This window comes from Podarcis filfolensis (genome assembly GCF_964270895.1).
Source record: "Podarcis filfolensis genome assembly, chromosome: 3".
NCBI classification, from domain to species: domain Eukaryota; kingdom Metazoa; phylum Chordata; class Lepidosauria; order Squamata; family Lacertidae; genus Podarcis; species Podarcis filfolensis.
The window spans coordinates 67,320,642-67,345,995 of record NC_139606.1 but is presented as its reverse complement, the minus strand read 5'-3'; the positions used below and the strand labels follow the sequence as shown (position 1 = coordinate 67,345,995).

General features: G+C 41.8%; 2 protein-coding genes across 8 annotated transcripts in view; one reads left to right on the top strand and one right to left on the bottom strand.

The window, feature by feature from the left end:
• The window catches only part of LOC310760079 (VIP peptides-like), a 397,324-nt gene that overhangs the window by 217,549 nt on the left and 154,421 nt on the right, over positions 1-25,354 (bottom strand). The gene's annotated exons all lie outside the window — the stretch shown is intronic.
• Positions 1-25,354, top strand: part of RGS17 (regulator of G protein signaling 17) — a 59,977-nt gene that overhangs the window by 28,628 nt on the left and 5,995 nt on the right. For 3 of the 7 annotated variants that reach the window (XM_083608046.1, XM_083608044.1, XM_083608045.1), the window contains exon 2: positions 9,987-10,130. The exons of 3 other annotated variants lie outside the window; for them this stretch is intronic. In XM_083608046.1, coding sequence (XP_083464172.1) covers positions 10,012-10,130 — 119 coding nt within the window. In that variant the 5' untranslated portion in view covers positions 9,987-10,011. Of the gene's footprint in view, positions 1-9,986; positions 10,131-25,354 lie in introns of those variants that run through there. One more of the 7 variants, XM_083608047.1, reaches the window with a different exon arrangement.

The following is a 25,354-nucleotide window of genomic DNA, read 5'->3' as shown; positions in this document are numbered from 1 at the left end:
GATTGGTTATATGGCACTGTGAGGTCATCAGGCTCACTACATGATGTCTGATTGGCTTGGATCATGCACTGAAATAGAGAGCATCCCTAAAAATGGCCATGAAACTGTGAATGTGGGCAGTGGGAGGGGAGGGAGATTGCAAAAAGCCACTATGGTGTATGAGGCTTCCTTCCCCTTAGAAGTCCACTTCTCAAGACAGAATATCAAACCTCGTGAAAATTTAGCACAGCACTATTTTAAACTGTTAAATTAGCCAGTGAAATGTCAACCAATTCTAAAATGTCAGATTCACCTGAACTTGGAGAGAGAAATTATATTTCTGAAATCCAAACTTAAATTTGGCCTTCCCTATAAAAATGTAGCGAGTTAAATAGGAGTGAAACTGTGAGAACACAAGTCCTCTAATAAATGCAAGACGTTTTATTTGAATTATAAAAAGGACGCCATAGACCCGCTGTGTTTGTTCTATTAAGATTTAGTGTTCCAAAATACAGGACATGCAGCGTTTTCTATGTAGGTGTGATGTCCTGGAACAACAGAAAATACTTTAGAAGAATGCAAAATCCATTAGAAGCAGGAACATTTGGCAACCTGTAGTCTGGGAGTAATCTAGCTAGCTGTTACTCTGTCTTGATTGGAGCTATCACTCACTTGTAGTTCAGCTACCTCCCTGAAGGCCTAAAAGGTAGCTTTGAAACATAGTTTCTCCTTATTCCAGTATTCTTGATAGGCAGCAATAGTAAGATACCAGCTTAAACTGGAAAACTGCCTTATACTAGGTTAGGCTATTCATCCATTTATGTATTGCCCACACATATTGGCAGTGGTCCTCTCCAGGAAGCCAGGCAGAGAACTTTCCCATGACCTCTAGCGGAGAAACTAGAGACTGAAACTGGGGCATTCAGCATGTGCTGGGTCACCAAGCTATGGTAGGGTTGCCATACATCCAGAATTTCCTGGACATATCCAGAATACTGCAGTCAGAAGCAGCGTCTGAGCAGAAATCGCTAAAATGTCCAGGAAAATCCAGCCATATAGCAACCCTAAGCTATGGTTCCTTTGCAATTACAGTCAAAGCTTGGTTGTCGAACGTAATCTGTTCTGGAAGCCCATTTGGCTTCCGAAATGTTTGACAACTGAGGTTGCAGGAGCTTCCTGTACTTAAGCAGAAGCCGTGTCGGACATTCAGTTTCTGAAAAACGTTAGAAAACCGGAGCATTTACTTCCGGGTTTGCAGCGTTTGGGAGCCGAAACGTTCCAAAACAGAGGCGTTTGACAGTCAAGGTTTGACTGTAACGGATCTGCATTATAGCTGCCAAGTATTCAATGTAGGCATCCTTGCAAGAGGGTAACAGTCATAATTATGTTTGTTGCTATTATTATTATTATTATTATTATTATTATTATTAAAAAACCACATCAGGAAATGCCCATTTTAGCTTTGGATAGGAGGAGTGCTCAACATCAACCCTGCTGTGTGTGAATCCCTTGCAAATGACCACAGTGCTTGGTGACAGGCAGATAGGTTGGGTATCTATAGCAGTGACCAGAAAAGGAATGGCTGCTGGGAGGAGCACAGATAGAAGAAATGCCATGGTGCACCTGCAGCAGCACAACTGGATGCCTTCATCTGCCCCGGCTGCAATAAAACATGTCTCTTCTATATCAGTCTCTATAGCTACAGCAAGTGCTGCAACCTTCCCACAGTTTGACATCACCTCCATAGGCGCAGTCCTCCACTGTCTCCCAAGATAGATGGATGCCAACAAAGGTGGAATGCTCAGCCTCTAAAAAAATAGGTGGGAAATCTTCAGCCTTCCAGATGTTGTTGGACTCCAACTCCCAGCAATTCCAGTCAGCATGGCCAATGGGAATTGTAGTACAGCAACATCTAGAGGGCAAGAGGTTCCTAACTCCTACTCTACTGATCTTCCAAAAAGTTGAAGAGACTTGTGAACTGACGATATACATTGCTGCATTTTCTATAGACAGCTGTAGAAACTAACTTCCCCTTTCAGTTTTGGGAACCTGTATTCTGTTCAGCTATAAGTATTTCAGACATGCTGACCTAGCACTGAATCTGATTTATAGGAGAATCTGTGAGATAATTGACACTCTTGTCATAGTTTGTTCAGCAGTCTATGAAGACAACATTCTAAACAGCCTCATCTACTGATCTTGAGGGTCCTATTTGTCAAAATTAAGTGGATACGCTGACTTCCCCTGCCTTTGCAATTGGAGGAACTTCTTAATAGCTTCCTGTATAATAGCTCAGCTAGGGGATTGCAAATTTGTGCTAATACTCAGGGTAAGATTAGAGAGCTGGGAATTGCACAGATCTGACAAGCCACAATATTTATGTGCTGTAATTTCAATGTGCCCACAGGATTTAAAGGACGAAGGTTTGAGTTTGGATAGCCCATTCTTAATATACATCTTTGGAGTATGAGATTAGTCAGTAGTGGTGCAATAAACAGAAATAGGCTAGAGTTAGTCATGGAATTAGATCACTGGAAAGCAGCTTTCTTCATCTCCTTAAACATCACTAAAGCAAGAGATACTACATATTTTTGAGGTGTGTATAAAGAAAGGAAGAGGAAAGGCATCCGTTGTCCCCAAGAGGTTTCTGAACACTTTTATCAGAACAACTTGAGCGATACTGAATTTGACTACAACAGCAGGTTGTCACTGCATCTTAATGTGGAAACCATGAAACTGAAAGTTTGCAGTGCTAAGCCCTGTTGAATTAAAATTAAAAAGTCTTCACCTAGTCCAGGAAGACCATATTGCACAGTGTCAGATGAGCCTTCCTGGGAAAGGCATTCCACATGTGGGGTACCACAACTGAGAAGGCCTCTGGTCATCATCTAATTTTGGAATGTGACAGAACTCAGAGGAGCCTCAAATAATCAATGTAATGTCTGCTGAGCAGGTGCAAAGAAAAGTTGGAGCTTGGTTCTGCCTCTCCTGGTAGCTGTCAGTGCATTAGGTCCAAAGATGTCTCTCAGTAAGATTTCACTTGTGACTTTTTTTTCAGTAGATGCAGTAAGTATGGAATAAACCCAGTCACATGGGTGGGGTATAAGCAATACTACTACTACTACTACTACTACTACTAATAATAATAATAATAATAATAATTCTATTAACATGTGCTGTGTATTTGCCTGACTCTCTGCACCAATGAGAAGGAGAAGAATCCCTTTTGGGTTTTCTTCAATACAAACTGGAAAATTTGCGGATTCTTTGTAACTAAGTATCATGTCCCAGTCTAGGGCATTTAACAGATTAAGTGGCGACTTTCTATTTCTTTACATTTCTTATCTTTTTCTTCCCAAATGTATCTCTAGAAGATCATGGTTTTATATGCTGGTTAGTAAACCAAAATTAAGCCAAATTTTCCCAGTTCAGATGTAATAGGAAATGATGAATTCATTAAACAAACCAAGATAAAAGCAGCAAAGCTGGCACACAAGGGGAGGATTAAGGAGAAATCCCATGATTATTCTTGACTTTGTCATGGCCTGTTGGTTTTCTTTGTAGTAGATGGTTGCAATGGAACCTCTTTCTTACCTGGCTAAAGGAAAAGACTGAGCAGTGCCAGCTACAGCTGCGTATTCATTTGCATGAAATCTGGGTATCCTGCTCTGATTCGTTAGTGTTCAAAGTCAGCACAGAACAATTTAACCGCGACAAGCATGTGAATTACCCAGAGCAGTCTCTGTGATGAGCATACCTTGTTTTGATACTCCCCACCCCCGAAAGCTTTGAACTTAAAGATGATAGAGATATATGCCTTGAATAATCACAACAAATTTTGTAGTCCTTCACATTCATTAGCTTCAAAGGAATACAAAATCACAGGAGTCTGTTTTATTTGCAGCATACACTTCAAAATTCAAATTGATTTACAAGTAAAAAAAAAAGTAGCAGCAAGAAAAAGGGGAAATAGTTAAAACTTGTAAGCGTTTCATGTAGAGAGCTGGAAGTGAAAATATGCTACAGAGTCATCTGTGATCTCTCATTCTCACCTTTCCAATCATGAAAGAGTGTAATGATTTTCAACAGATACATATGCTCCTTTATTTACCGCTAAATCTTACGGAGATCAAAGACTATCTCCAGGTAAATATGCAAGGGATTAGTTTCCCCCAACTTGATTGCTGTGTTATTTGGAAAATGTGATATTTCATATTCCCCTCACAAAGTGCAATGGCCAGGGTGGCCTGTGTGGAGAGACTGGTTGTTAAGCCACTTTGAGAACTGTAGCTCTGGGAGGAGTATAGGGGTTTCCTCACAACTCTCCACACCCTTAACAAACTACCACTCTCAGGATTCTTTGGGAGAAGCCATGACTCCTTTAAAGCGGTATTAGAGTGTTTTAAATGCATGATGTGAATGTGGCCACAGAGGACTTCAAGGCCGACTCCAATTCTGAGATTCTAGACATCCACCTGCTTTAATAGAAATAGCAGGTTTTTTGAGGAGAGTTACCTACACTTTTAGACTGGCACTGTAGACATTCATTTTGTTACTAATCAATTTAAAGAAAGCATGCGTTTTCAGAAATGGAAAACTGCCAGCCGAAAATCATATCGGTGGGAAGTATTCCATGCACATTGATAAATGGAGGCGGGATGGAGCAGAAATTAACCGAAGGCTACTGCAAAGTTCTGGATTAATTTTGAAAATTTTCCTACTTAAATTGAAGCTCCAAGAGTGTGATGCAGGGCAGATTGATTGTTTTTTAGTGATTCTCTCCCCAGGGGCGGAGGAAGGGGGTGCGGTGGGGGCGGGTCGCCCCAGGTGTCACCACTGAGGGAGGTGACAAAATGCCAGGTGGCACTCACTGCTGGGACTGCAGCACGCTCGAGCCATGCATCTCTCCTGGGAGTGACGCAGTGGCTTGGGCACACGCATGCTCCGCGCTGCCCCAAACGGTCCGCTCGCCGCCTCCCCCTCAGCTGTAGGGCGGCTGAGTGGGAGGAGGCAGGCAGACTCCTCGGAGGCCCCACAGAGCGTCCTGCCCCAGCTCGCCCCGCCCTGCCGGCGGCTGGCCCCGCCCCTGGGTGCAGGGCACATGCACCACCCCAGGCGCCCGATTGGCTTGCTCCACCGCTGTCCCTCCCCCCTATGTTTTAGCTCTTCCTATTCTATCTGTAAGCTGCCTTAAGTCCCTGACAGATAAAACAGCAGGATATAAATAAATATAATGGTGATGATGTGGAGGATAGTGGGGTAGTCAACCTCCCTTTGACTACCTCTGCAGGAAAGACAAGATGTAATAATAATATAATAATAATAATTTATTATGTATACCCCGCCCATCTGGCTGGGCTTCCCCAGCCACTCTGGGCGGCTTCCAAAAAAATATTAAAATACTGTAATACATCAAACATTAAAAGCTTCCCTAAACAGGGCTGCCTTCAGATGTCTTCTAAAAGTCTGTTAGTTGTTTTTCTCTTTGACATCTGGTGGGAGGGCGTTCCACAAGGCGGGTGCCACCACCAGGAAGGCCCTATGCCTGGTTCCCTGTAACTTGGCTTCTCGCAGTGAGGGAACCGCCAGAAGGCCCTCGGCGCTGGACCCCAGGGTCCGGGTAGAACGATGGGGGTGGAGACGCTCCTTCAGATATACTGGACCCAGGCCGTTTAGGGCTTTAAAGGTGTGGGAGAAATTCATTCCACAGAGTGCTATTATTATTATTATTATTATTATTATTATTATTATTATTATTATTACATTCCACCTTTTTCCCTGACATGGACTCAGCTTACTGGACTCTTTCCTAGGATCTTTTGCTTTTCTCATATTTTCCCCAAGATATATTCATTCCTTCCAGAATATTTTCCACCACAGTAATTTCATGCCACACCAGTTTTCATTTGGGGAATATGCATGCAGTTCTGTTACCTTTTCTGCCACAAGGCTTGGGCTTGTCATTGCCTTTTTTAAGGTCTATTCAAAGGGCAAACAAAGTGTTACTTGGAGAGGAGAGCAATAACCTGCACAGCATGTGGAAGCTGAAAGAGAGTGTTTAAATTTGTGACTTCTGCCAGGAGGCTTTCATGGTGTTATTTGAATGGTCCTCTTTGAGGAAACCCGGATCAAAGCAAGTTCCCTTGGGGCCAAGGAGAAATATTCCAGATCTAAATTATTGACCTATGCCATTTTGTCACCTTGAAGCATGAACATTAATAAAAAGAAAGAAAAAAAAGGAACAACACATTTAGAGGTATTTTTCCCCATTAAGAAGAAATGTTCATTTTTCCTCTCCACTTGTCTCAACCTTTACTTATTTGATAAGTATATGCAAATTTAATATTGGCAGGCCTCTCTTGCTAGATGGGAGGAGGGAGGGCGCACTGGGTTTAGACAAATCTCTACGCCTGAGGCAAAAGTGGAATGCCTGAAACTTGTGGTCATTGCACTTTGTTGGGGGGAAATCTCAACAGCTTGGTATTAGACTGGTTTAAAATGGGTAGAGAACTTTAGTTAGGCCCATAAGATGCTCTGAAATTGGACGATGCAGTTATGCTGCCAAAGCTAAACAGGCTGAGCAGGAATACCTACTGATTTGAGCTTTCTGGAGGTCAAATGGGGCACAAGTATAATAAACAGAGGACTGTAACCATAGTGGAAGTGGATGGAGGGGGTCAGCGGAGGGTAGGTGCAGTTCTGCGTGCCGATAAAATGCAGGTGATAGGGTGTATTTAGATAGGATTCTTTAGATGATTCACTATCCCGGTCCTGGATTTGTGTAATGGAAGTGTATAGAAAGTAAGTCATATAATGGAGTTGCTTTCTAGTCGGCAAGGCAATTGTTCAACTCAGAAATTGTCTGTTGCACTTTGCTAGTCATAGAGTTGTGCCTAGTTATGTGAAAGTCTGAGAATGTGCATGGATACGAGGAAGAAGCAAACATTCCTGGTGCCAGGTGTGGATCTTCCAAGGTCCCATCCCAAGGCACTGCTGTGCGAGCATGGGGGGGGGGGGAATTGCTAATTACTTCTGTGGGCGGAGTGCAGTCTGTGATAATTAATTCTCCCTAAATATGGTAACAAGCTTCCTTGGGGCTTCACTTAATGGTGAACCAAGCCTCAGGAGATAGCTTGTGGTTTAATTATAAAAAATCACACGACTCTCTTGGCCTGTGAATAATAATAATGATAATAAAACTTTTCTCTTGCTTGTGTCTGTTGTTTAACACTGACCATTGTTGGCACAATTGAATAGAATAGAATAGAATAGAATATCATTTATTACGGCCATAGGCCCATACAGGTAAAAACAACACATAAATAACAGCTTGTGCCGTAAAGAGAAAAAAAAGCAATCGCTAAAACACCACTATAACAATAAAATACTATAAAATGGAAAGGCATACTACGCCTTAATTAGCTTGTAGAGCTCCTTGGCGTCGCTTTTGGGAAAGGACAGCAACTAGGAACCTAGCCACCTTCAGGGTCGTGTGGGTATCCTTGTCCTGCAAGATTTGGGCAAGGTGGAATTTTGGTGGGGTACCCTCTAGTTTCTGTATGATTGATCCCAACAAATTTGCCCGTGGCACATTAAACAAGGGGCAAGTGAACATAATGTGATTTATTTTTTTTTTAGAATAGAATATCATTTATTACGGCCATAGGCGGCACAAGTGAATGATTGACTCACTAAGTGAAAACAGCAGCACAATATTTAATGAAGGGTGGTGTTGTCATCAACGGTATAGAGGCTTGTGCTTCTCTGTTGAGGTTTCCAGTGTTTCGGGTGTTAATGAATCTTAAGTAAATAGTCAAGTTGTGCCATGGAACTTCATATCTAAGTTAGAAATCATATGCAAACTTACTTAGGTGCAAGTCTTGTTGAATTCAAAAGGAGTTATTTCTTTGTATAAGCATGCATAGGTTTGGGCTTCCCGAGGAGGTTGTTTTTGTCCCACTGTTAAATTTTGTAGATTTCATTAATCGAGTTGCAGAAGTTTCAAAATAACAACTCTCAGAGAGAGAGAAATGCCTATCCTGCCATGAGAAAAATGTGGTATTTTTGTGCATCGACTTCAAGATTCAGCTCAGACCCTAATCTGGCTTTTCCAATAACAGTTCTGCTCAGTCCAAATCGCTTCAGATGCTGCTCAATTCAGCTTAAGGTTCCAGGCCAAGTCTGCTTCAGGAAAAACAAAGTTTCATTTCACCGCCCCACTCCCGCCCCCCCATGATGATTTCAGAATTTTAAAAAATGGGTATTGCTTTTTCCCCTTTGGGGGAGAAGGGAATTAAATTTTCAGGCATAGCGGATAAAGCCGGCCAAATTACAATCAAGTAAGTCTTGAGGTTTCTGAACTGGGCATCTTAACAGTTTGATTTTATATATATAAGAGAAAATGTCTAACATTTTTACAAAGCCATTCCAATAAGTAGAACGGATAACGCAGAATTAAATATATTACACAGTTAAAATAATTATTAAAACCAGGTACTCTATCAGATAAGAGTTTGCTCCCCTGAAGAACTTAACTGATATTTCCCCCACAAACTTTTCCTCTTCAAATTGTCACTTTTTCAGCAGTGTAGTGTTTCTGAATTCCATAATTCCTTGTGAAGAAATTCTCAGAGTTAACCAGTTTTAACTTTATTGTATAGATAGATATGACATATCCAGCAGAATTCAACCTATCAGTGACCTATGGTGCTTCGCCAGGGCTTGCAATATATGTTTTCTGCTTGCAATAACAAAAACCAGCGAGATTGGCAAAGATCCGGCAGGCAACATAGTGAGATGCAATGAGGTACATTGATTTTATTTTTCACAAATTGTTTCAGGCTCACAATCAAATCATGAAAGTAGTATTGTCCATGTTGCGTGGGTACAATATCTACTTTTATATGAACCCAGAAGTGGCCACTTAAGCACTGCAAAAAAAAAAAGAAAAGAAACCGCCAGGAAATATATTACCAAAAAAGGGGAAAACTAGAACACAGATTTACCTTAGCTAATTTACGTGCCTAAGTGCAAATTTAGAAATAATTTTATAAATGAGATAGAATTAGAATACATCTCATCATAGTGTGGAAGACTGACCAGGTGCTTGGCAATAAAGGGATTTTATTGTGTGCAATAAAATAAATAATAAAATAAAATAAATAAAAAATAAAATAAAATAAAATAAATTTCAGGCTCCTGGTCTCCATTCTTTTTTCTTTAAAACCGGGCTTCATCTGGCCAGCCCTTCAAATAGAGGATGTTCCTCTGCAAAGTAAGGCATATATTGCCACCCTGTTTAGAGTAAAACAGGGAATATGTCTGTGTCTTCAGTGACAATCTTTCTCTGCAAAAAGAAAAGAAAGACGGAAAAGCTGTGATAGTCACATTGTCATTAGCATCTTAAACACTACCAAGTGCTATAGAAACTGTGAGGTGCGTACCACTGAACATGGGTAACAAAAAGGGTTTCTTAAACCAAAGGAATATAAAACAGCAAGATGGGATCTGTGAACATCTTTTAGGTGTTAAGCCTTGTGGCAAGCAACCCTGAAGCACTATCTCCCCAGATCCACACTTCAAAACCTTTCTGGCAGTGAAAGATATCTGCCCTTCTCCCCACATCACTACAGAAAATATATTTGCTGGAGATGGAACTGGATTTCAGCAATGCACATTGAAGAGGGAGCCCTTTGAACTCCTTTCCCTGTTCTCCTGATTAAGTCTAGAGGCCATCTTTGCTTCCAGAAAGGCTTAGGGAGATGGAGACTGGCAGGTGGAAATTTGCCCTGTCCTCATTACCTTCTGTGTAGCTTCTCTTCTGCACTCCTTCCTCCCACTTAGGGTCCCTGGGAATCCCACTTCACCTGAGACATGAAGTGGCAGACAGGATGCTTTGATTTGTATTTTGAAGTTGAAAGAGGGTGTGAGCCGTTGGCGTCAATTTAGAAAGAGCAGAAATGCAGGTTGCGTTTCCTTTATGTTCTTTTATGTCTGTGTTCTTGTAGCCACTGGGGTGCTGAAGTAGCTGAAATGAGAAAAAGGCAACAGCCACAAAATGAAGAAACATCTGCTGTGTCTCAAGCACCTGGAAACCAAAGGCCCAACAACACATGTTGCTTCTGTTGGTGTTGTTGTTGCAGCTGCTCATGGTATGTCACACAGTCTATTTGATACCATAGCTAGTGCAGGTAAATGTCAACCCAAAGCCATCAGTTGTCAGGCTTAACGTAAAAAGCGGGGGGGGGGGCTTTTCTGTGCAGTAAGGTTGTTGCTCTATAAATGCTCATTTGATTCTCATTGCTTGCACACAGACTTCATGTCTTCTCTCAATGTTGTCCTCATGTTGCACATTTTTAAAAAGAAAGTAATTGAACAATGTGATTCCTAAGCCTCTGTGCAACACACAGAGCTCCCTCCTGATAATGCAACCAGAGCGAAACAAGAAGAGCATTTGTGTGCATTTGCTTTTTGCATATAATTTGACCCTCTCTAAAGTTGTTCTAGGAGAACTGGCTTTCCCCTAACCAATTTGAAAAGATGGGCATTTGAAAAGACTTTCCAAATTTTATATCTATGAAAACTCCCAACTGTAGAAATAAAAAAAAAATGTAGCAAATATGTGCAAAAAAGTAGTTTTCTGATTATTTGGGGAAGCAGGGCATGGGGAAGAGAAAATGGATGATGATCTGTGCATTTTGAATTAATGGGAAACATGAACAAAACTCTCTTGTTTATTTCTACCTGATAATTTGACGAATAACCTACAGAATGTATTTATAATCAGGATGCATTCGAATTCCACCGAGATCCTTCAACTGGCAAAGAGCCGTCATCTTAATGGGGATCAGGCCAGGAAATAGTTGCTGCTCAGCTCTTCCTAAAAGAATCATCAGCTCAGGAAATATGAGACTGAAATTTAGTGTTTATTTTCCTGTTTTTAAAATAACCTCAGATAACCATGTGATCTTTCTAGGCTGGGATAGCCTGCCTAGGGTGCCTGTCACAAAAGTGTATATATAAAACTTTTAATATAGCAATATTTATATGCATGTGAACAGGTCAGTGGCATCAACAGGGCTGCGGTTACAATACAGCTATTTACTTGCTTAGATGCTCTGGATTTCCCATGTGTACACATCTGTCTAGAAATGCCAGTAGCTAAAATTTCATTGCAGGGATGCGGACCCTCAGCCCCATGAGCCAAATGTCATCCTCTGAGTCTTGGGAATCTCCCCGGACCAAACACTCTCACAAACCACACCCCAGCCCTGTCTTGCACCCTCCGTGAGTGTTTTTGCTTGGCTGAAATGTGTCCTTGGACTCTGATAACATTGATTACTTGCTTGGATGGAGGATAGAGAGGAATGTGTCAACGTGAAGAAACTGGGCTACTGTACCAAGACAAAATTTGCATTTGTTGCTCTGACCTGGCAATGGCATATCGCCCCAGGAAAGCTACCAGAAGGGAATGTGACCCCCGGGCTAATTAAAAAGGTCCCCCCCTTGCTGTAGTGTGATGAAGAAACAGACCCCAAGATGGAGCAATGGTGTCATTAGGGCAGAACCTTGAGACAGAAATCCAGAAGTGTATGAAGTGTGAATCGGGGCAGTCTGCTTAAAAATGCAGACCGAGCAAAATCCCCACGCATCCCTGCCTGCAACTGTGTGATTTTATAAGCTTGAAAGAAACCATTATGTACAGAGAAGATTTCCTGCTCCATTATTCTGCCATTTCTCACCACACCGGTGGAGAAACCCTAGGGGAAGATGGTTTCCAAATATTTCTGGCCAACGGCACCTATGCCATTCGCCTTTGCAACCGCTGTCCGTATCACCGTTCATGTGTGTGAATCGTGCCTTGGATGTATGGGGAAGCCATCATGTGACCGTTTTCTCTCGTGGCCAAATGCAGTCCTCACACTGGCTACCAACTCACATCATCATCATCAACAACAACAACAACAATTTATTTATACCCTGCCCATCTGGCTGGGTTTCCCTAGCCACTCTGGGCGCCTTCCAACAGAATATTAAAAACACAATAAAACATCAAACATTAAAAACTTCCCTGATAGTCAGGTAGTTGTTTATTTCTTTAATGGGTGGGCACCACTACCAAGAAGGCCCTCTGTCTGGTTCCCTGTAACCTCACTTCTCTCAGTGAGGGAACCGCCAGAAGGCCCTCGGTACTGGACCTCAGTGTCTGGGCTGAATGATGGGGGTGGAGACATTCCTTCAGGTACACTGGGCCGAGGCCTAGAAGGGCACTTTGATGTCCATGCTATATAGTCATGGACATCAACGTACTCTTCCAGGGTCAAGCCAAGTGTTCGTCTGGGAAAGGGGTGGGAAAATTGGTTGTTATGAAGCTTTCTCCTGATTGCTTTTGCATGCTGGATAAGGAATAAAAAAGACTTTTTAAATATAGGTGAATATATAGGTGAATAATAGCAGTAGCAGCCAGTGTGGTGGGGCAGGAATATGGAGCCACCCTCCCGACACTGACCTCACCTCAGCTTACCTGGATGCTGGGTTTCCACTGGTACCCATACAGTCCTAGCTTGGCAACATCCTTCCCCACTCTATACCCATCCAGGTAAGCCTCATCCCTCCCAATTTTGGCAGGGCAACAAATCCACATCTCTGCCTCACCACACACACACTGCTAGTAAATAGTAGGGATAATGCAAGCTCTTCTCTGTGTTACGCAAGTATCACCCATGGCTGTCAGCTAATAGAATTGTATTTTTGCTGCTCTTTAAAAGCAAGCTGAATTTATTTACATTATACTTCTCTGGGAACTTTTCTTAGCTTGAAGTCGTTCTCAGATGGTATTTAAAAACAATGTTGCCCTTGGCAAGACACCAAAACTCCACAGTCCCCATATAGTAGCTTGTGAGTATTTAGGATCTACGCATCAGCATTCGTTGCTTACATGCCCCCCAACCCCTCACCAAGTCTTCAGTGTGTTTGTAAGTTGCAATAATGTCTGTCATCACAGATTATGTGCTGCTAGTTATACAGCGTTCTTGTGAGAGTTTGGGCAAGCCTGTTACAGCTTGCCTGCTTTAAAAAATAATAACGTTAGAAAGTTAGGATCAAAGTTGTGGTGGAAATGCCATTGCTTGCGATTCTTAGAATTAGATTGGACAAAAGTATGGAAAAAGAATGTAAGGAGAAACAGATTGGATGGCCTAATAACTTTTTTTTCCACCTCTAATATTTGCAGTGGAAGGGTTTTTTTTAAATTGGTTTTATTTCAGGAAACAGGGAAAGATACAGCACAGATCTTTGAAGTCCGTATGAATCAAATATATGATTCTAAAGGCTACTAAAATTACAGCAGCACATCCAACTCATGCTAAGGGGGGACAATGATGAAGTTGCATCTTAACTCTTTACATGATGACTGCTGTGTCCATATAGAAACTCAGGTTGACTCCTGTGGCCATTTAGCTCCAGCAAAAATAACAGTTGTGAGTTTCATCTTAAATATGCTCCTTGAATGGTGCAGGTGACCATGGAAATGACCATCATCATTTACGCAGAACTTTCTATGTACAGCCTGGTCTGCAAATAAAAAGTCCCTACTTGAAGGGTTTTCAATCTAAAATAGGCACAAGAAGCAACAGGGGAAAGGGAAGATGAAGGCAGAAGAATGTGTGACTATTTCAATTACACATACTCTGGCTTAGTCTCCACCTTACTATAACTAAGCAGATGATCCAAAGGCTTCGTGGGAAAGCTGAGCACAGCAGCACTAATGGTGGGGACTGTGGTTGCCATTTTCTCTGCAGATATCCATTTAGTGTGGCATTCTCAAATGGAGTTGTAGACCCACTGAAATGAATAACTAACTTTTACCCTCCCTCCCACCAACTTAGTTGGATACAATCCATAGTGTCAGTCCAGGGCATTTGCAGGTGGAGCAAAGGCTGTCAAGAGGTGATTCATTGCCAGAACAGCCACATAGGTACCAGTGAAAATGAAAGCAAACACCCCGCTCTGTCCAGCCGATTCACTTAAATTATCCCATTTTTCCACCTGCACATGGTGTGGGGACAGAGAATTTAGTGCATTTTGCAGCAGCATATCCCCTTCCCTCCCAAAGCCTCTTATAAAATCTGCTAAGGTCATTTTGATGCCCATTTTATAAATGAAGAATAAATTGTTTTTCCAGACCATGTAGGCTGCTGCTGGAAGCCAGTCACTTAACGTCCATGCCCAATACTCATCCCCTGGACCACACTGTAATTCCAGTGGATTGATGTGCATGCTTCTGTTCCCGGTAAAGGCTTGGAAGACCTTTGTACCCTTGAGCCGGAACCTTTTTAAAAGCACCAGTCATCCTTAAGGCTGCATCTGTTTGACTGGCACATTTCATGTCAGGTGATGTTTAGTTTTCGCTTTCACTGCAGCCAACATTTGAATCAGAATGAGGATTAAGCCTTTTGTTTGCACAGCAACTGATAGTTAAATACCCACACCTTTGTTCAGTGGATAGTAAATTTATGACATCAGTCGAAGCATTAGATATGCCATGAGAACAATTAGCTGTTTAAGAGAGGATGTGCCTCTTCTGTCATTTATGCCTTTTTAATAATAGGCATTAGGCCACGTGGTACCTATTAATACTGCAAGGTTTCTTAGCTGGAAATATAGACCTAAGAGTGGATGTTAAGGAATAAGCAAAAATGTCATTTCGTAGAAAGACAGACATCTCTTCTCATTAACTTTCTTCCTGCTGGTTAAGTAAGTTCACTGATGAATCAAGATTTCATTTGCAGTGAACCTTCACAAAGTAAGGAAAGATTAGTCAGAGCCTCTCTAAATGTAACTAAGTGTGATCTACACATTTTGTTTTGTTTAAAGCATGATATGGTTATCCTAGAGGCTGTGCCATTTATGGATGCAGATAGGAGTGCAGGTGGGACTGAATGCTCCTCCTCCTGGTCAGAAAACCTTTTGTCTCTGGAAAGCTAGGGTGCATGAAATAATGGTTGCTTACCTGCTTATTTTCTACGTGCAGGGAAGTTTGGCATAAAACTGCTCTACCCCAGGATTATTTCACATGTTTACTTAATCTCTTTTTTGAAAAGAAAAAAAAAAACAAAGAAAAAGACATAGTATTTGACTGGTGGGGCTTGCATTCAGTCTGGATACCAAGATCCAAGGAAAGAGAAGAGCCAAGGATACTTGCCTGCCTTAAGGGACAATGGAAGCTGATACAACTCGCTCCCACAGGAGTCAATGATGGACAACAACTTGGAGGACTTTAAAAGAGGAGGTTGTCAGTGGCTACTAACCATGATTGCTGGGCTTTGTCTCCACCGTCAGAGGCTTAATGCTTCTGAATACCAGTTGCTTAGGAGGGGAGAGTCATCTTGTGCTTGGGTCCTGCTTGTGGGTTTCTCACAGGCATCTGGTTGGCCACAGTGAAAACAGAATGCTTAACTAGATGGGCCATTGGCCTGATCCAGCAGGCTCTTCTTATAGAGAATTCCCATCCCACTAAAAAAGGGAGGGAGGGAGAGAATTGCCCAACCTGCCCTCAGCTCCATCAAAAAATAGATAAGAAGGCATCCAGGTAGTGCAGCTGGGATATGAGAGGAACTCAGAGATGTAAAAACATACGCTGAAGTGAGATACCCACAGTGAATTTTTACCTCCCTTATCTCTTTCCTTTCCACCAATCCATTTTCCACTCAAGCTCTATCCACAAAACAATGCAAGAAAATGTATGCATGTGGTTGCATAGCCTGTGGGATTCTAAGAAAGTTATGATGACCTTTGGTTTTAGCAAATAAAGTGTTGACTGACATTCAGAAGAAACCATGTGAGAATACCCTTGCTTGATATTTTTAAAATTTTGTTTATTTCAGCTGGCAAATTACTGCATTTGTATTGATATTACATCACTAGTTGTCTAAGAGAGGACCACAGTCTATTCTTTAAAAATGAAAAGAACTTATTTAACTATGCACTTGCCTAGTCCTAAGAATCATTCAAGTCTCTTTTACCAACCTTTGAAGCAGATTGGATCCATATTTTCATATGGATATGTCCTCCAAACCCTCAAATAAGATGACTCTCTCCCGTTAGACTTCTTTAGTTCAGACGTTGAGAAATCTGCACCATATTCAATATATGCCTGGCATCTAAGACACACCTCATCTTGCTGCCACCTCCATCCACACAGAGCATCAGAGTGAGCATTTTTTCTTACGAGAAGCAAGAACAACTGGTTCGAATTATGCAGCCTCACAACATCTTATTCCCTCCAGCAAGAACAACACTGACCCCCTGCTTGGCTGACCCTTTAGAGATGGTTAAAGCCATCAGTTATATTACAGCTGTAACAACTGCAACTATATAAGTAAGTTTCAATAATGACCTTGGCATCAGAATCTTCAGTCACACCATCTTCATCTCACCTTGGGGATGGGGAACCTGTGGTCTTCCAGATATGTACTAAAATACCCATCATCCCTAATCACTGGCCATGCTGGATGGAGCTGATGGGAATGAGAATCTAACAAAACATCTAGAGAACCACAGCTCCTCATTCTTGCTGTAATGGCTTGGCATACTTTCCTAATGTATTAGGACTAACAAAACTCCTTTTCCTTGGGGATTATAATTTTAGGGGGCAACTGATAAATTGAATTTGTGAAATATTTTTAAAGCCACTAATTCAGACCCTCCAAATGTCCCTATTTTCTGGGGTGTCACTGATTTAGAGAAGCCGTACCAGTTTCTGATTTGATCCTGGAATGTACCACTTTTCCTTAGGATGTCCCTATTTTCATTGGAGAAATGTTGGAGGGTATGGAGTTATCTAACCCCCGAGCCATCTGAAGGCAATCCTGTATAGGGAATGTTTTTTATATTTAGTGTTTAATTATGTTTTAATATATGTTGGAAGTTGCCCAGAGTGGCTGGGGCAACCCAGTAAAATTATCATTATGGAATGGGGTGTCCCTATTTTCACCGGAGAAATGTTGGAGGATGTGCTAATTCCATCAGGTGGCACAAGAGCCTATTGCGACATGTGCCTTGAAATTTGAAGAGCCCTGCATTTTAATAGAGCGCTAGGCCCCTCCCCTCCCTGAACATGCCCTTTACTAATTAAATCACACCGCCCATCATGAAACCATACCAAAGCTCAAAAACTTTCCTTCTGCCACAGTGTCATAAACATAAAGTGGATAGATCATTCAGAAACTGGCAGTATTTCCGCCATTTCCCCCCAGTAAGTAAACAAACAGAAGTTTTACATTATTTTAATAGCGTGAAGTACAATACAAGGTCTTAGTTCTTCAAAAATTGGCTGTTGGTTCCTGACCTTCAAAGTGAAAAGTCAGAGTTGGGCATGGAAGTGTAAGGCCCAGAATGGCAGCAAGCCAGCACTGGAACCAGGTGAACTCAGCAAGCCTTCAGGCTGCTCACTAAAGTACTCAGAGTCAGCAAAAGTCACTGTTGGCAAGAAACCTCTTCTTTCTGGTTTTGTAATTTGCCTCGATAGTCTGAAAGCTCTTGCTTCTGACCTTATTACACAAATATTTCTTTTTATTAAAAGGAACATTTTTTCCTTGTATGGGTTTAACAGCTAACTTGGAGTTATAAAAAAAAGTCACAGCGTCCATGCTTTTGTCATTATTTTTACAGTGAATTTGTGAGGTGTCTGACAGCTATACATGTATTTTGGTAAAGACCTACAGAGAGAGAGAGAGAGAGATTAAGCGTCTTGTTCTCTATCCCACACCAAGAGCCAGATTTCTCTCCTGTTATTTAAATGTAGCTATCACTATAAAATTTGAGGCTGTCACATTATTTATAAAGATGGCTGGCTATATTATCACACATAGCCGTGGAGATTTTCAGAGTGGAAAGCAGTTTGAAACAGGGATTGATCTTCGTTGGTATATATACTCTCAGTCTCATCGCACTTCTGCCCCTGGTGACCAGTTTTTGAAGAAGAGGAGGGAAAGAACTCTGCGAAATGTATTTGACCAGAGGCAGCTGGGGGGCAGGATCCATTGGAGGAAATGCTTCTCTTCAAGCAGTTTTTAACTCCTTTAAGAGCTATTGCCTGCCTTCAGCCATACTTGGATGGAAGAAATTACTGAGCTTCACACTAAAAAAAAACCTCAACAGCAGGCCTACACAACTTGTGACCCATCAAGCTGAATGAAACCCACCAGTCACATATGGCAACCCACCAGGGGTTGGTTTCTACTTCCTGCTGGGTCTAGCCTACCCAGGGCTTTAGTAGGTAGCATCATCTGTCCATGTCTCATTGAGCAGGTTCATTAATCTGAACATTTCCAGTTTGCCTATTTGAATGCAAATAACTTCTTTGTACACTTATTTTGTGAGGCTCTGGGAGTCTGCTTTGTGTTCCTTAATAGCCAAGTGCTTCTGATCTTTAAACAAGGGGTTGGTTTGAAGCTTGGTAGTTCTGCTCTCCGCTACATAAAGATTCTGCATTGATTCATCCTCCAGCACTGAATTATTGACCTTATCAGTTGCATTTACAATCAAGGGAGTAAATTTTTCAGGGCCCTGCAGCCTGGAGTAGCTGCTTATTCTTTCCCAAGTTCTAGCACTTGTGCCTCCCTGACAATGTCTTAAATCCTTCCCCTAGGAAGAGGACATCAGTGTTTGAGGGTTTTAGAACAACCACGTGACCAACTGCAGAGATCATAGCAGTAGAACAGCCTCCACCAACCTAGTGTCCTCCAGCCAGTACAGGGCATAGATTTGCATATAATTTGCATTGATTTATATAATTATTTCTAAATATGCCTATGCATTAGCTAATGTGAATTATATGCAAATATGTGCTTAGTCCACAGTGCCTGTTCAGTCTGCTGTCCAATTGCTCGTCACTGATGGGCAATGTCAGGGTATCCCTACTCTCTCCCTACTTATTGCCCTATGTCTGTGACTTGGCCTGACAGCCCATCAAACAGAAAACACCTTCAAATGGAGGTCTGTCCTCTGGTAGTCCTTCAACTAGAGGACCATCCTCTATAAAATAGGACACATGGCCACCCTACTTAGCTGGCAGCCAATGGTGGGCTTGATGAGCTAGCTGCATTCTCTTCATTAATCCCTAGGGATATGGTACACCTGGGTTGCATCAAGAGAAGTTACCAGGTGTTAGTAGCGACATAATGAGGTTATGGGACAGACAGGGTCTGCAGAGCAGGTATCTACAATTCAATAAACAGAGAAGCCTTTGTTGGAAGCATGCAGAAGAGTGATGGAGACTGTAACCCTATGCCCACTTACCTGGGAAGATGTTCCCTTGACCTCAGTGGGACATACTTCTGAGTATACATGTGTAAAAATGTACAGTGAGTGTGTATGATAACACTATTTAGCCTTATTAGAAGGCAGAGATGGAAATACTGTAACTTGCCTTTTCCTGTGGCCTATTCAGTTTAGCTCTGAACACAGCCTGCTCCACACATCTAGAGTTTTCTTTCTCACACCTAGTATCACTTAAATTGATGGGTGAGGAAAGATTTTATGTTTTGTCCCAAAGCCCCATGCAAAAAAAATAAAAAAAAATAAAATAGTCTGCTACAAAACGGCTCAGGATGCAAAACGAAACCTCAGTGTCCTTTTGGCTTCTTAAATTGGACACCCCTCCCCACAAGATGCAGTTCTCTTTCCCATAAGACTTCACACTGTTTTGAATGTCAAGGTGCATTATGTGAAATTAAGACAAGTTCACCTCAGGACATAAACAATTACAAATCTGTATAAGGGTCAACTGAAGGGACAGGAAACAGTGGCAGAGATTAAGGTTGTCAATCCTTTCATATGTTTTTATTCAACAACTAGAGTACCAAGTATAAATGTGATACATCCACACATACAAAAGTATCCTTTGCAGAGTTACAGTTCTCAGCACCCTTAAACTCCAGTTCCCAAGATCCTTTGTAGGACGCCATGTGCTTTAGATGTTCATTAGATGTATGGTGTGGTTGTACCAACATTTCATTTCATTTTACTCTCTTTTATTCAGAAGACTGCAGTTAAACCCAAGTCCATAAGACAGATACAGCATTGGCATGATTTCCCCTATTTTTCAAAAAATCGTCCATTGCTAGAAACTGTGAAGATAATGCGCTTTGCCAGCACAGACCAACAATGTATCATCTGTCAGTAAGTTCCCATGAGCTTGTATAGACTGCATTTCCCTAACAGGGGTGACATCATCTTGGTACACTCTCGGCTCAGCTCAGGAACTATGCAAAACTCATATCTACAAAGAATGGCCACCTGTGCGTATGGAAGTGATGTTTTCTCAGGCATGGTTCCTGACTGCTATGTATAGAGCCAACTTAAGTCTTCTTTCAGTTGAACGACCAGCAGCAGCTTGGGTGTGGTGCCTTTATTGACGGGATCCAGCTCACCCCTCCTATCAAATATTTACCCTTCAAATGGAAAATGATTGCAGTCAAGAAACTGTTTTCAGGGAGCTTGCTTGAAACAGTGTAATTGGGCTCACTGAAAATAATAAATATATTAGTATCTTCCATTTGATAAGGACTGGGGAATTTTGATTTTTCTGACTTCATGAGCATATTGCAAGATAGTTTGGAGGGATTTCACGTTGTCATTTTAGTGAGGTTGGCATGCTGGCATCGTTGGAGACCAAGAATACCTGTTTAATCCCTTACTAGGAAATTCAGCTACTGTCCTTGCACCTTTATGAGTGGTGTGATGGGCAGCAGTTAGCAGGTAATGACATTGAACTCATTTGTATTGGGAGAGAGGCAGTGGGAGTGCTACCCTGTTGGTTCTCTTCACGTCTCAGGGGCTTTTGACACCGTTGCCAATGGTGTTCTTCAGGAGCAACTGAGGAAGGTGGTGGTACTATCTTACAGGGGTTCTGCTCCTACCTGCAGGGTTGCTACCAGAAAGTAGTACTAGGCGATGGTTGCTCAGCTTCATGGCTTTGGACCTGTGAGGTCCCTCAAGAGCCCAAGCTGTCTCCTTTGCTATTTGACACCTATATGAAATCGTTGGGAGCTGACATCTGGGGATTTGGAGCACGGTGTCATCAATATGCTGATGACACACAGCTCTATTTTTCCATTCCATTGGAACCAGGAGAGGCTGTGAAGGTTTTGGACAGACATCTGGATGGGGGTCAATAAACTGGGGTTAGGGAGGGGAACAAGTGCTTGCAGGCTTTTCTGCCATAGGTACCAAAATAACTTGGTTGGCTTTGGATATTTTGCACCTTGACTTGGTGGGAAGCCTCAAGCAGCAGATTATCTTGGGTCAGTCTTGCCGATGAAACTCTATAAATAAAATTTATTATTATTGACATTCAGAAGACATCTTAAGGCAGCCCTGTTCAGGGAAGTTTTTAATGTGTGATATTTTAGTGTATTTTTGGTTTCTGTGGAAGCCGCCCAGAGTGGCTGGGGAAACCCAGCCAGATGGGCGGGGTAAAAATAATAAAATATTATTATTATTATTATTATTATTATTATTATTATTATTATTAAAAGCAGCAGGTAAGAGAGTTGGGAATTAGACCAAGCATCAAAATAAAACTCTTGTTTTGAGTTTCCGAAGACACATCTGAAAGTTCTGACTTTAGTGACTGAATCTAACTCAGCAGCCCAGTTCACATTGGGCAAACCCTGACTTATGGTTTGTTTGAAGTGAAGGAACCATGATCCCCAGTTCAGGTGTAATGACACATGAGGGATCATGGTCTGTCGCTCACATTAATTAGGCGGGAGGAGTGAGCTGAGAGCCTTCTGTGCCTTCACAATAATCCTCTAAGATTTTCTGCAACATGCAAACACTGCCAATGTTTTGATAATGGAATTATAAAAAAAAAAAAGTATCCCCTTCACCCCCTATAGTGGAGGATGAAAGATATAACTTCTGGCTGATATATTAGCTCACAGAATAATTTCCTGCTAGCAGAGGGTTTATCTTCCAACTATGTATCATTCCAAATCAGCTTAAAATGTCAGTTGCACCAGGAATAAGTGTCTGGGATTTTTAAACAGAACTCAAACACTATCTCTGGACTCCAAAGAATTAAGCAACTCTTTCAAGACTGTCTCCTTACTTAAAACCAAGATGTTGTGGAATCCTTCAATTAAAAAGCAGCCCTACTCTTTCTTAAGACAGAAGGCAAAGAAGATAAACAGCCTTTAAAAATCTGGCAGAATATAAATATTCATCCATGTGGGGGCCCTCCTGATGTGCTTAGGCATGCTTTCATACAGAATGTGCATCGTGTCTCCTTGTCTCTCTCCCTTTTTCTTCATTTTCACAATTTGGCTTCATGGAATTCTATTTGTACCTCTTACCTTCATTTTTGCTTCTCCTGTAATGTTCATTTGCATGGAGGGATTCATCCCATCATTTCTATTTCCAGATGTTAGTTGATTCCAAAGTGCCCTCTCCAAAGTATGTTTTAAACCTCCCCTGGTGCACTTTATGTTCCACTTTACATGATTCAACTTGCAGTTGGTTGGAGCAAACATTATGGATGGTCACTTACCTGTATTAAAATGGCCACAGTCACATACTTAAACGGGACATTTTGGTGGACCAGTTTTCATCACTTGCCTGGCAGCGTCCAAACAGCTCATATAGCAATAATCACATGATCACTAAGAAATGCGATATGTGATATGTGTTATGTACTTAGTGACATACTAGTCATAAACATTTGGCTTGTGATATGTTCACAGTACTGATCTGACAGTTGCTCTAACGTGGTCTGGGGAATCCACGTTTAGTTTCATTCTGGATCAGGAATGATTCAAATGTGTGGGGCCGGCTTCAACTCAATAGTTGTGCTGGCAGGAGCCAGGGCAACGAGTCCTGCTGGGACAATGGGGCTTGCTCATTTCTGCTCTCCTGTATGCCCCTGCTTTCCTCAGCTCAGTGGGGTCAGGAGAAGCCCCAAAACAGCACATCAAGGGAGGGGGGATAGTTCCATCAGCAGAAATGCTTATGCTGATGGAAGAATCATATTAGCATGATGTTGAATTTCATCCATGGTACCTCTAGCTCAGGCTTCCTCAACCTCGGCCCTCCAGATGTTTGAAGACTACAATTCCCATCATCCCTGGCCACTGGTCCTGCTAGCTAGGGATCATGGGAGTTGTAGGTCAAAAACATCTGGAAGCCTGAGTCTGAGGAAGCCTGCTCTAGCTGGATTGTCACATTGATTGCACATGGATGCATACGTTCCAGTTGTTGGATGAGAAAACAACCACAGTGCCAAGAAGATGATCAGTGCTGTATGTTTTCCCAGCACAGGCAATCAGCTCTCACTCTAGATAGAGAGATTACGCTAAAAAAAAAAGAGGCTACGTATTCCCTTCTAATAGATAAGGCATGTTATTTATATTATTACTGTATCATGTTGAAGTTCAGTATTTACACTTTAAATACTCTAGGGGGTGCATTTACTCAGGGGAAATCAATAGTTAAGACTTCTGACTCAGTCCTATGGCACAAGAGCTTTCCACACATTTTTCAAAGGATCTGCTGACAAAGCAAGCTCAGCGCTTCCCCTTGCTGTTCCTCCTTCTGCCCAGCCCCATGCATGTTTAATTGGTGTCAAGACTTGTCCCTTCTTCCCAGTTGCCACTGTTCACCACAGTCATTTTTATGTTTTGTGTGCACGCACATACACAGACATTTTAAAATGGGCAGCAAGGAGAATAGCATGGATCACTTGAAAAGAGTGGAAGAGGGATCAGGGAGCTATCAGCAGTGCCATAGATCAGTGGGTGGGGATTACATACCTGCCAACTACATGCATTCAATAAAACTTTATCCAAATATGAATCAATGAGAAATGAAGAACTTTCACAAGTTCCATTTTCAATCATTCCATTGTAATAGATTGGCATTCCCTAAACACTTCAACCAGCATCTCTGCCTATAAGCCACATTTATTTGACTGTAATATAGCACACACAGCATCTGGGTTACAGCATGTTGCCATAGTGCAATCCATGCTGTATGCTAAGTATATACTTGCTGGCATAGCAAATATATAGGAATGGCCCTTTTGCTTATTATCCTGTATATGCTGACCTAGACAGTCACTGAATTCAGCTGCTTAGCCAGAACCTAATATGAATGCAGTTGGGGGTGTGAATGAATGTGAGTGATGGACAGGTACATCTTCATCACAATTTTGTCCCACCTTTCCACCTTATACTCTGGCTTCTCCTCAGATTGTATAAATCTTTCGCCTTTTAAAGATCCTAATGCAGCTTTAAAGTCTGTGGAGACCTGCTGATATAAGAGCCCAAGGTCACAAGTAGGATTCACAGCTAAATAGTATTGTACCTAAGTAACTCTGGTCCACAGTCCGTGCTCTCTGCCTACTATATCACACTGTCTACAACACAAGTTTGTGATGTTCAACATTTACTCCCAAAGCAGGTGCCTTATTTGTTCAATTGGCGCTTTCCCGTTTTATGAGTCTTCAGAAAGTCAACCGGTGCAAATTTCTCTCTCACACACACACAGTTCTGCTTCTCCATTGAAATCATAGTTACTGCTGCATTACTGAATCACTGCTGAATCATTGTTGCAGACCAAAGACCAATGACATAGTAATATTCTTATAGTGCCTGTAAGACAGAAATATGCTCGGAAACTGACACGTTGTGGAAAAGGGGAGTTCTGGCCCCCTCGGTTCAGTTTTTAGCATACAATTCATGCTACAAAAGGGTTAAGTAATTATGGGAAAACACACTCTGTTTCCCAAGGGCAACATTATAACCCTGCTCAGTTTCTTAGAAACACTGGGTACACATGAATGGATATTAGTCCTGAGCCAGACTAGTGGGCTTATACCCCTCAAACATTTACATACCCCTCAAAAAGTATGCTCTGTGCTCAGCAGGGACACTTGAAAGGCACAAAGCTGTTCACCAAGAGATTTTAGGATTCATTCATTACTCTTAAACTGAGCTTTCAGTGTTTATAGCTGACTACTTTTCTGCACTGCTTAGGATGATTGGCATGTGTTGCAAATAGCTGGTACTGTAAGGCTGAAATCCAGTGTACACTTACCTGGGACTCTGAAAGTCCCAGTAAACTTAATAAGACAGGCAGAAGATTTCACTAAATTCTTCACCAAAAGCAGAAGTCATAATTTTGAAGGCTCACAGTGTTATTGAAAATGGTGGCTGCCATTTCTAATTTACTAGTCAGGTGACCCATTAACCATAAACATGGATTACTGGGGGGGGGGCATGGCTGGCCACAATTATAGAACTATCCCTAACTCTATTGAAAATCATTTTGGTTCTGTCAAGGCTTCAGGTGGTTTCCCTGATGAAATCTCAAAAAA